The sequence below is a fragment of the Quercus robur genome, chromosome 12, assembly GCF_932294415.1.
Source record: "Quercus robur chromosome 12, dhQueRobu3.1, whole genome shotgun sequence".
Taxonomy (NCBI): Eukaryota; Viridiplantae; Streptophyta; class Magnoliopsida; order Fagales; family Fagaceae; genus Quercus; species Quercus robur.
The window spans coordinates 871752-884819 of NC_065545.1; the positions used below are offsets into that span (position 1 = coordinate 871752).

Here is a 13068-nt window from a genome sequence, read left to right on the forward strand (position 1 = left end):
TTTTGCAATTGCATTGCTAATTTTTGGTTTTCTTAATTTCCATCCTAACATGGATTCTGATTCTATTTAATCTTTCTCACTTATTTATGCAGCTTCTTGTTTGTAGCTGTCTAGTTGCCTCATTTTTATATGGAGAAAAGAGTTTTAGATGTGTGGTTAATGGATAAAAATGCATTTGTATTCACTTTTTTCTATTAGCTCGTTAACTTATTTGCTTATGTACAACTTCTTAAATTCAATATTTTTTTTAGATATAAATGTACTTTTGCCAACTTTTATCAGAATGCTTCCTTGTAGCCAAAATTTCTTCTTGTTTCATTTAGTAGTTTTTAATCTGAAATATAAGTTGCCAGTAGATGTTATTCTTGTACTTAAATTGGCATCCCTGAGAATTAACTTGCAAGATATAAATTGATCATTGCTGCTTTTTCAAGACTGCAATAAAATACTTTAAAAACGAAGGACTGCCAGCAATCAAACTAAAGTTACTAAACTGATCTTAACAGTATGACCCTTGAAGGTCAGGTGAGCTTTTAACAATGCCCAACACCTTGATTTTAATTGAAAGAAGTGGAAGTAGGAAAGAGAAGCTTTGTTTTGGGTTAAAGTTGCATGGGTTCGTAAAGTCTACGGGAGGATTACTGTATGGTATTTGGCAAAGAGGTTTCCTGGGATGCCATTTTCAGAACTGTGGTTCTTGTTATAGTTTGTTATGTTTTTATAATATGTGGTTGAAATGCTATTAGTAATAGTTACCGAAGGAAATGAATTATGCAATCAAGCAATACTGTTAATAGTAGGTTCCAGTCAACTCAACTGGTAAAGTCTCTGATGGTTGAAGAAGAGATCTGGGGTTCAATTTCCGCCTACACCAAAAGCCAATTGGTGTCTTAGTTTGATGATAAAGAAATATTATCAAAAGCGAATTGAAACTCTCTAAAAAAAAGATTATGTTGTTGAACTCTGCGAATTGCATTTTAAGCTCTTTCTTCTTTTTTAACGTGGGTGGTGGGCTTTTAAAGAACATGACTAATTTATGGGTGTGTGCAGTCCCTTGTTACCATACATATCGAATAGTAATCGGGTGAAAAATCTGTGGTTTCCAAGGTGATGACTAGGAAACTTGTATGCAGATCTCATGGATCATATGAGACTTGAGATTATTAGACCAACCTTTTAGAGTTGCATTCTAAGTATATTATTTGCTGTACACACACTATTGCATGGATATGTTGCCAATGCATGTATGACCTCATTTTATTAAATTAAATTTTCTTTTCTTTATTTTAATTTTTTATATATAATTAAAAAATTAGTAATTTGAACTTAAAATGTTTTTATTGCATATTATTTTATTGTTGTTGTAATTAATAAGAATTGAAGATAAATTACCATGCAATAGTAATATCTCTTCAATTCTTATTAATTACAACAACAATAAAACGTTAATCCTGAATTTTGGAGTCGAATAGTCAACAAATGTTATTACTTCCTTAATGGACATGTTAGTTTTTACTTTTTATTACTTCTACTAATACTATTATTGGTCTTCTCTTGCCCTTATTTCGTACACTAATTTTTTTTTTAAATTTTTTTTAGAATCATGTCAAAAAATTTATTAATCTTGTGCAAAATCAACACTAACTTTTTTTTTTTTTTTTTTTTTTGGGAGAAAAGCCTTCAAAGTCTCCTTCCATTTTGCTGCAAGGGCCTCTACCATCTCCATAGAATGTACTAATGGAATTCTTTGAGGCAAAGATGCCATAACATGTGACTTCCAGTTGTGAATGACCAATTAAATGCCATAACCTCTCAACTTTTAAATAAACCTCACTCTTTCAAAATTTTTTTTTTTTTTTTCAAACGTATAACGTGATCTCTAAAAAAACTTAACCTAGGGATGATTGAAAATTAGAAAGAGTAATCCTAAGATGGGTCTTACGTTATTATATTATCTGAAGAAAACATTATTTAAATCTACAATTGTCCTACCCCTAAACATAAAAGGAAATCAGGTTAATTAGATTGCGTAAGGATTAGTTGTAAATTACAACCTTCCATAAAAAAAAAAAGTTTGTAAGATAAAACAAATTTTACTTTAGAGGTTAAGGATAGTGTTGTAAATTCCAACAGCAAGGCGGTGGGTTCTTCTTTTGAAAATCGGTTAGGAAATCCCGCTTCTATAAATATTAAATACCGCTCTGTTATTCAAAGCACAGAGCTCAAATAAAAAAAAAAAGCAAAAATCGTCTTAGTATTACTGTATCAGTATTCCCCTTCTTCAATGAATTCGCTAGTGTTTTCAGAGGATGAAAGAGCAGACTCCATCTGGTCTCCTCCGAGTGATGATTGCTACTGGTTCAACTCGATTCAGACCAACTTAACTCGGACTAACTCGGAGTTGCGATTCGAGAAGTTCATGGAGGAGTTCTCGGCCACAACTTCGGCTGCAGAGCAGGCCTATAATCCGCCAGTGATAGACATAGATTCTGATTCTGAAGAGTGGGAGGAAGCGGTAAAGTTTGCTGATGGGTGCTTGGTTTCGGACCCAGATGAGGACATGATCACTGACGAGTCCAACTCCGATGTCAATAGCATGTTGTCAATGTCCAAAGAGCTCGTTCTTCCACCGTTGGATCTTCCTCCTCTGCGAGGATATCTTATAAACCAGCTCCAACGCGCTTGCGCCTCTGTTGCTCAAAGGTGGCAGAGGTCAAAGCCTCCAACTACTAATGGTAAACGTTTTTTTTTTTTTTTTTTATTCAATGAGTTTTATTATTTATGGTTAACACAATCAATGCTATTATATATCGGTCTCTGTTTGAGACTAGTTGTATTGCTCTGCTCTGCACCTCTGTGTTTTTGTGTTGTTTGTGGCTTGAGCGATTAGGACTGTACTTTCTGGCCTCGTTGCGTAAATAAATCAAAAGGGGGTTCTTTTCAATAAATAAATAATTCTAATTTATTAAAAAACAGAAGCACCCTCTTACTTTCTGTTTAACTATAATATATGTTTATGCACAAATTTTCTTGTTTTGTGTTTGTATATATAATAAATATAAATATTAGTATTAGTTTAATTAGTTGGATTCAGTGAGCACCCTCTTAATTTTGCTTTATAAAGGACTACATTCCTTTCAAATTTTTATTTATTTATTTAAAATAAATAACTCACTGTCTGTGTGTGCGTGCGCTAGTGTCTAACATACAATGTCATAATTGATTTTTAATTATTGTAGGTAGTGGTCGTGATTTCCCTATGGCACAAAGTCAGGTTTATGGAGCACCACATGAAATTCCAGCATTACCTCCTTTGCAGAGAAGATCAGGAGCTCAAGTCAAACAAGCAGCTTGTGGATCTTCCAGAGATGAGGCAAGACATGTTAGGAGGTAACTACATCTTCAATGCTTTAACCTGATTTGGTCTGTGTGTTTCTTAATATTTTTACACAACTCACTTGTTTCTTGTTTATGTTTGTGAATTGTGGTCGGCTTAGGATGATGGAAAATCCAGAATCAGCTAGATGCTCTATAATAAGAAAAGAAGAAGAGATGAAACAAATTGAGAGAGAGGTAAAGCTTTATGTTTGTTGTTAATGACTAAGCTCTCTCACCATCTACATCCTTAAATATCTGTGACTTTTTTTTTAATGGTTTTTAAAGTTTATATGGTTTGATATAGGTTGGTGTTCTTAAGGCTGCATACTCTAAATTATTAGAGAATCTCTCGGTAATGGAAAAAAAGTGTGGCACATCTTATTATGAGCTTAAAGTTTTAAGAGATGAGAATGAGATAACGAAAACACAGGTATGCTACCATTGTCGTCAAGCTCAAACTATGCAATTCTTTGGTCACTTGCGTTATTATTGTTTTATACTTTATTTGAAAATAAATGCCATGGAGGTTATTGGGTGGCCATAAAGTTTGTGAAAATTGGATTTGGTGTTTAAACGATGTGGATGAATATAACAAAATAGATTTGCCATGAAGTGCTTTCACTTTTTTTTTCCGATGAAGTTTTTGCATTCACAAGGAATATGTGGCTAATATATTATATGGATTTTCCCAGATCTCTATGCATGAGCTACAAATTATGCGGTTGACGGGGCTACACCCACTCAACAACCCAGAGTTTCTAGCTCTTGTCAATAGCCCGACACATGCATCTAAAAATGCTGCCTGGCCGATTCCATCGAGGCACCAGTTCTTTCACCAGCAAGTACCTACAGTTGCCAATGGTACTCCACAATTGCATACAACAACCCCCAATTCCTATTTTTGGAAACCAACAAAATGATATTGGGGTAAACAAAGCAGCTAAAATGAGTTTGATGTAGAACACAGCTAGCATGCAGCAAGGGCAAAAGCAGGTTTTCCTAAATAGGAACAATTAACTTTCTCATCAATAATAGGCAGAATTGAGCAGAATAATATTAGTTTAGATTTATTTGTGGATATTGATTTCTGTTGCATCTTTGTAGTTATTGTTATGATTAAGTTGATTCGGACAGACATACTTATAAATTAGGCTTTGAGTTTTACTTTCTAGTTTAATTGACTTGAATAAAGCAGTAAATTTCCCTTTTCTTTTGATGAAATTCATGGATGGTTGAGATTTATTAAGTTATTAATTTTGTTGTATATTGGGGAGTGGATGCGGAAGGGGAAGCATAGAATATGAATCCCTTAAGGGCTACATCTTTATTATGTAAGAGTGTAGTACAATAACTTGTGTTATAATGAACCATAACATGAGTATATATAGACGACTAAACCCTAGACTATTAGTACAAGCAGGAGTGGCCTTGGACCTATTACATTGGGCTAATATGTCTAATATATCTCTAATACCCTCCCTTAAACTTAAGGCGGAAGCTCGATGAAAGCTTGAGATTGGATAAGCATGAGAAGATCCCTTAAAGATGCCTTGAAGAATGCCTTTGAAGAAACCACAATGAAGAATATGCTAATTGACCAATTTTAAAACTTCAAATGAAGAAACAAAGTCCAAAATTGGAATTTACATGAAAAACCGAGCAAAATAGGCCCTTTCAGAAATTTCAACTTTTGGTCAAAGGTCAACACAAAAGTCAAAATTAACGAAAGTCAAAGTCAATGGTCAGTCAAAGTTCGAGTCAGTTCTAGGTTTCCGGGTTGGGCCACGGATCGGGTTGCAGATAAGCTGACGTCATCTTATAATGTGGCGCTAACATGGCTAGGGTTGACATGGACATGCTTGCGTGGCTGTTGACGTGGAATGATGACGTCATTTGATGATGTCAGATGACATCAGCAAGGGTTCTTTGGTGCGTTGCTGGAGCGTAAGTGTTCCCTGGCGCGTGGAGGAGAAGCCAGAAACCCAGGTTGCGCATGTAGGCGCATGTGAGCGAGATTCACGGCCGGACTTCTCGGGTTATAGATCAGCAGGCCATGAGTTCGACAGAGCGGCGTGTGTGACCATAATCCTATCCGAGATTCGAGATTTGTGGCAGCACGTGGGAGATTTTTTGGAGCCAACTGCAGCACGTGGAGGCTCGTGGTTAGGCTTCGGGTGATCGGATTTCTGGGTTTTCCTCATGTGAGGCCGAGGAGCATGTCTTTGGGGTTGGTTTCGTCAAGTGAAGACTTGATTTGCACATATCTAAAAGGTGAGGCATAGCATGCTTGAGAGATCGAAGACATGGCAGCGAGACAATGACGATAATTCCGTGGGAGCCATGTGAAGCTGTGAAGTCCAAATTTGTTGGCAAGTAGTGTCATTGTGGTGGATCTGTGTTGAGCACATGGGAAACTTCTTTGCTGCGTAGAGATAGTTGTTTAATGCCAAGAACAAAGTTTGCTCTGATACCATGTTGTATATTGAGGAGTGGATGCGGAAAGAGAAGTATAGAATATGAACACCGAGAATATGAGGGTTATGTGGTTCAGCCTTGTTGGCCTACATCCACGGAGGAATCCCTTAAGGGCTACATCTTTATTATGTAAGAGTATAGTTGTCACACCCCAAACCCCAAAGGGTCCAAAGCATGAGAAAGATGTCTCAAGTACCTGTAGATGTTTCCTTTTTGACAATTCAATCCACATAAATCATATCAAGTACCAACATCAAGAATTATCATAATAATTCCATTGAATATACTCTCAAAGTAAGTTAGAGCTCTAAGCAATAATTACAAGGACCATTGGCCACAAAAGAATAGAGGTCTGAATAAATAATTACATATCATCAACTGTCCTATTAGTGGGAATAATGTCACAACCACTATAATATACAAAAGAATGAGTCAAGTTTATTCTAAGATGTACATAATCTAATATCTCCATTACAAAAGTTCAGCCTCCATCAATAGTTAGTCTAACTACTGTTAGCCACCAAAAAGCTGTCTCAAAATATCGTTGCCTACTCTGAAAAGTTTATAAAATAATGGAATGAGATAGAGCCCAGTAAGTAGCATAATTAATAGGGGTGGGGGATATGCAAGTTTCATTTTCAATAATAATAATATGATATGATAAGAATGACTAAATAATGAAACACACAGTTTCTCAAAGTAAATACCTTGAAACTATATACTATAATCTGTGAGCACCAACAATATAATTTCTAAAGTCATAAAATATAACATAAGGTAAATTATCACAAATATACCACACTACCACATAAACCGGTCAGGAGATCCACCCATTCACAATTGGCATAATATTGTCTTCTTTGGTATGCAGGCTTTTGGCCCCATGGACAGCAGCCTCACCTATACCCTTAAGGTTTTTCTCTCCCTCCATGGGCAGTAGAGAGAGCGAGTCAAATAGGACCTCTCTTGCATATGGTCTCTTGGCCCCATGGATAGCAGCCTCACCCACACACAATCAAGGAACCTTTTTCCCCCATGGGCAGTAGGGAAGAAAGCGTCATCCAAAGTGAAAGGGCACTGACCTAGATCTGATTTCGTTGTCACAAAAACTACGAAAAACAAATTGGGTGATCATCGGAAAATCACACATGGCATGGTGTTAAAACCACATAAAGCTCACAGGTTACATATACTTTGAAACACATAGTTTATATCTAGGTAATTTCAGAAAAATCTTGAATAATCTAACTTCCATAAAGTTTGTAAGGTTTTCAACTTCATTCTTGTCAAGAGATTTTCTATCAATTTCCCACATAACAAGACAAGATAAGCATCTTTAAATTTTCTAATATACCATAAAATCCATGATTTCCTTATGAAAGATTAAATAAAAGATGCTCATTTTTCCATATCAACAATTCATGCATTTCCCCAAATGCGATACCAAATATGATGCATTTTCATATATAATCATTCATATATATATATATATATATATATATATTAAGGTTACGGCACAATAGTTTTTTTGGAAAAATATAATTTCCATAGGTAGTTTCCAAAAGCGTGTACACTTATGCAACATGGTTTTTTTTTTCAAAAATCCCATTAAAAAGCTACTTACCTCGCAACTGCAAAAGCCTAATTTTCCAAGCTCCAAGGAGATTAGCTAGAACCTAAACAATATCAAGTAAACCTATCACAATAAGCATAGAGCTTGAAATTGTATCTAGCCACAATTTAGGAATTGCCAAATAAGCACTTAATTAGACAAGTCAAGTATTTAACCTCATCAATAATAATATATCCCACTTCCAAAGTTTCTCAACAAATTAATTTACAAGGCATAAACTCCAATTTATAAAGTTGATCCCATTTAATATCATCTCCAATATTATGACTAGCTTCCATAAAATTTACACTACATCATTAAGAGACTCATGAAAGCAAAATCAAAATATCCTCCAAGACAAGAAATTTAGAACTTTAGCTAATTCCAAATAAACCCAATGACAATGGAAAAATTAGATTTACCAACCATCACATGTTATAACTCAAAACCCCTAAATTTTCCACCATAAATAAACCTTAGGTAGTCATCATTAGCACAAACCATATACCCACTCATCACATAATTACACCAATACAAAACTCATACATATAAACACATAAATATCACTTCCAACGCTCATAAATCACATGGGTAACATTATTAAAACTTAGATAAAAATAACCTCAAGCAAAAGTGTAAAACCCACCAAAAGATTAGAAATTTTTACCTCAAAGAAAAGATGTGAAGGGGCTTATAGGCTCTTAAGGATTTTCTAGTGATCTTGCTGGAAAAAGATTGTGGAAATGGTGGTGGTGGTGTGGAAGTACCGGTGAGAGAGGATATAAGAGTAGAGAGGAGTGTATGAGAGAAAAGAAAAGAAAATAAGAAGAAGGGATGGCTGGCCAAGTGATGAAGTAATAGTGTGAGATGAGTGGTGGGTAGTGAATGGGTAGGTGGGGCATGTGTGTTCCCAAAAATATCTAACCTTACACTTAAAAAAAAAAAAAAAAAAAAAACTGACTAGGATGTTACAGTAGTACAATAACCTATGTTACAATAAACTCTAACATGAGTATATATAGGTGACTAAACCCTAGACTACTGGTACAAGCAAGAGTGGGCTTGGGCCTATTACATTGGGATAATATGTCTAATATATCTCTAAAAAATTCGAAATGATTGCATGGAACTCTTGTGTTATTATTAATCACTAGTTGTAGACCCACTCAATGCATGAGAATAAATAATTATTTTTGTAATTGTAATATAATGTATAATTTGTTCTCTAAAATTTGGTAAAGATAATTTCTCCCTAAAAATTAAACAAATGCCATTCGGTCCAATTAGGCCTACTTTGATCCCATTTGGTTCAATTAGGTCTACTTCAGTCCACTTTGGTCCTATTCGGTCCAATTTTGTCCACTTAGTATATATTGGTCCCCTTTTGTCCATTTTGGACTAATTAGGCCTTAAAATTTGATTCTTTTTGTAGATTGCATTTTCAATTTTAGCTCAAAAATTCATTTTTTCCTTAATTTTTTTGGTTGAAAAGTATGAAGTTTTATTAAATTTGGACTAAACTCTTTATTTTTAAGTTAAAAAATACAAACAAAATAGACATTAGAAATTAGAAATATGAGCCTTAAAAATGTAATAAAAATGATAAATATTCAAAAGTCCTATTCAGTCCTAGTTGGTCCATTCTATCATCTTCAGTTTGCTTTGGTTCTATTTGGTCCACTTTGGTCCTATTGGGTCTATTCTGTTAACATTGGTCCTATTCTATCTACTTCAGTCCTATTCGGACCACATGATCCTATTTGGTCCATTCATCCACTTTGGTTCTATTTAGTCCACATTAGTCCACTTCGGTCTTATTCAGTCGATATATGACCCTATTCGGTCTATTTGGTCTAATATGGTCTTATTTGGTCCAATTAGTCCTATTTGTTCTTATTCAGTCCATATGTTCACTCGGTCCTATTCGGTTCAATTTGGTCCACATTGGTCCATTCGGTCCTATTCAATCAACTTTGGTCTTATTCGGTCCACCTTGTTCCCATTCAATTCTATTCTATCCATTTGTTCCACTTCACTCCATTTAGTCCATTTATGTCCACTTTGGTTCCTTTTTATGTACTTATATATAGGGAAAAGGTATGTTTGGGTTGAGAGTACCTATTCAAAATCCAATATATATATATATATATATATATATATTTATTTATATATATAAATCTCAAACTCATAATTTTATCTTTTTTGTGGTGCTCGAGCTCAAGACACTTGATAAGTTTTGGGTCAGTTTCCCAATTTATTTGTTTTTGATGGGTATGAGATTTCCTACAATGGGAAAACCTTCTTGAGCCAACCTAACTGCCCAAGAGAAGGGTCTTAAGTATCACTCTAAATTCTTTTCCCTTGTCTTTATGTTTCCTGAGAAGGCTTAAGCTATTTTTGAGTTGAAGCCTACTCTTTTAGGCTGTTCCACACTTTTCTCTCATGTGTCCCTCACCAAAAATGTCAACCCAACGGCCCAAGAGAATGTTCTCAAGTATCAAGTGTCTTGGACTCGGGCACCGCAATTTTTAATGTTTTTGATTGATATTATTCTTTTTTGAAATGGTTCATATTCTTCTAACTATTGTTATTATGCATTATATTTTTCTAATTTCTTTTGGTACAATTAAAATTTTTTAGTTTCAAAGTTATTATTTAAATTCTCATTATCTTAAGGAGATTATTATGGTAATCAAAACTTATCATATAATTACAATTGATATTGCTCAAATAATTAATAGTATTCTCAACCCAAACTTGTATTTTGCCATTCTTTTGTAGGTACACCAACTTGGATCGAAGTAATCTAAAATGGACCGAATAGAACAAAGTGGACTGAATGGATCAAACAAGACCGAATAGACCTAAGTGGACCATATAGATCAAATTGGACCGAATAGATTGGAGTGGACTGAATGGACCGAATGGGCTAAATTGGACCAATGTAGACCAAATAGACCGAATTTGACAGAATGGACCGAACATGATCAAATTGACCAAAGTAGACCGAGTGGACTGAAATGGGGACTGAACAGACCAAAGTAGGCCAAATGGACCTAATTGAATTAAAGTAGACTGAATTGGATCAAAATTGACTGAAGTGGACTAAAGTTGACCGAACCAAATCGAAATGATGAAGTGGACTAAAATAAACTGAAATGGACCGAATGCTGGTATGTTATTAGCATAGCCAAGATTGTGTTTTGATATAAATCCAAATTCTTCTAAAATAATCAAGTATTAACTCAAAAAAAAAAAAAAAAATCAAACCAAAACTATAAGATAAAGATATATACTACTTGTAATGGGAAACTAAAAAAATATAATACCAAAACATATGAACACAAAATAGAGTTTTAAAAATCTCAATGATCCATCAATACAAAGTAGAGTTGCAAGAAAGAATAAAAAATGGAGAGAGAGAGAGAGAGAGAGAGAGAGAGAGAGAATCTTTTAAATGAGTGTAGCAACAATAAATGCTACGTTTTAGCTTTTAGATATATATAGATGCCAACATGGAAGGAAGCACAACAACCTACACAAGCATTTAAAGGTAAATCATCTAAACCTAACTTGTTTTAGAGTATCAGCATTGGTGGTGCTAAAAATTTAGCAATTTGCTATCACTAAAAGCTATTTTATCTATTTTAACATCTTACTTTACAAAACACTCAACATCAGTGGTTTTATTTTGGCATTCAACACAATAAAATAATATAAACAACACAATAAAATTATATATCTACTTCAATAAATAACAACCACTACCATCACCAACACAATAAAATAATATAACTTTTGATAAAATATATATTTATTTTTTACCATCTTAGCTATAGTGCACAACCATCTTTGGCTGTGCACTGTAGGTCAACATCCAAATTTTTTTGCTTTCCCTTAACCATTGCAGCATGTTTTTTAGTATTACTTTTTAGCACCACCAATACTAATACTCTTACATGCTTAGGATTTGATATGCCAAAGCTAATTGCCACAAGCTTGGTAATTGCAAGTCATAAACTTTGAAGCATAAAGCTTATGTAACGAGTTAGAAATCACTCATATCATCAACCAAAAGGCTTTGTTAAATGCCCACTTCTCATGTTAATTATAGATAATTAATATCAGATTCTTAGACTACTCCTCAAAAAAAGAAGTTTTAACATGCTTTATATCATGCTAGGCAAGGGTATTTGCTACATTCTAAGCATCTTAATAGATGACAGAGTTGTACTTTGAAGATACTAAGATAATGAACTCATTGGTATTTAAAATCAACTCATTGAAATGGTCTATCTACACACCTAGAACAACCACAAATAGATTTCAGACGCGTGTGCTCCCTCAATATAGACACCATTCAGGGGCATATTACTGATTCCAATCCACTAATTGCTATGATAGTTATTGTTTGTGATTTATTAATGACTTGAAACTCCTTTTTTCTCTTCGGTTGGGATTGGAAACTCATTCAAAATTTCAAAGGTTATCACAAGAGATATATATTGGATGCCGAGAAGAGATTAAGTAGACAAACATCTTTAATTTCTCAAAGAAGAGTTTATACTCAACCGCTCACAGATGCATGGGCACCAATGACCCCAACTGAGCTTACCTAGCATTCAAAAGAATCAACAATTAACTCATCAATATAAATGAGGTTCTGAAATAATTTTATTTCCCTTTTTTTCCAAAAGAATTCTCACCATTTCTCAAAAAACAGTTGCATGCTAGAGCTAAGACAACTTTTCATATATAGTTAGGTATAGAATCCTTTCATGAAAGATCAGGATACATGTCTATTCTGAAAAATAATTTATGACACTTACAACAACCATTATTGTTATTGACCTGTTGCTATTATTGTAAAAATATTTACTACACCATATGTTGGATATTTTTATAAAAAATATTATATTTATTTTAATACTCATTTATGTGTATCAGTTATCCCTAAATGTCAGATATGTTGATTGCTAAATTTTGAAATTCAAATATAATTCAAAATATAAATAGCTTTTGTCAATGGTTTTAATAAGGAATTTTATGAACATTAACGTAATATTAATACCATAATTGCTAGCATATTTGGTTTTATTATCTTATTTGAATATGACATAATAAAGTCATATATGGAAGAATTTCAGCATTTAAATGTACAGCTATTGCTGAATAATTTTATGTTACCATATATACACAAATGTTTACTATTTGGTTTAATAGCAATGATCAAACAGTTAGCAATTTTTTGTAACATATATTCAGAAAGAAAACTTTTGAAAAGGTATTGTAATAATAGGCCATTAAATGCTTGGCATTATGACTCTTTCTCTTTTTTTGTTTTCAACGTACTGAAGGAGGTTTTGACCGGTTTATATTATTTATATATATATATATATATATATATATATATATATAAAGAAAGCTATTGATTACATATATTAATTTTAATAACTTTATGATTATTTAATTGGTATCAAACGTTTTATTTTTTTGGCTAAGGACAAGCAACATGTCTGGCTCTATATATATGGAAAGAAATAAAAGTTTCAAATACACACATTTTTATTTTTTGAATTAAAAAGCTGTAGACTTTTCAAAAA

The 13068-nt window shown here is 33.6% G+C and overlaps 1 protein-coding gene and 1 long non-coding RNA gene across 2 annotated transcripts; one reads left to right on the plus strand and one right to left on the minus strand.

The window, feature by feature from the left end:
* The first annotated feature begins 2284 nt into the window (after window positions 1–2284).
* LOC126710157 (uncharacterized) lies at window positions 2285–3394 on the plus strand. The gene is made up of 2 exons (XM_050410535.1): window positions 2285–2735; window positions 3240–3394. Exons 1-2 carry the CDS (start codon window positions 2285–2287, stop codon window positions 3392–3394), a joined length of 606 nt encoding a protein of 201 aa, XP_050266492.1.
* A 2719-nt stretch (window positions 3395–6113) lies between these two features.
* On the minus strand, window positions 6114–8284 carry LOC126710075 (uncharacterized). The gene is made up of 2 exons (XR_007649572.1): window positions 8133–8284; window positions 6114–7529 (listed from the first exon to the last, which is right to left on the minus strand). It is a non-coding gene; the product is annotated as an uncharacterized LOC126710075 (long non-coding RNA).
* Window positions 8285–13068: the final 4784 nt, after the last annotated feature.

Bases quoted from the DNA above. Each gene is read 5' to 3' on its own strand.
- LOC126710157 (XM_050410535.1), top strand. From the start codon at position 2,285: ATGAATTCGCTAGTGTTTTCAGAGGATGAAAGAGCAGACTCCATCTGG. The intron at 2,736-3,239 runs GTAAACGTTTTT...TAATTATTGTAG, and splicing joins AAAGCCTCCAACTACTAATG to GTAGTGGTCGTGATTTCCCT.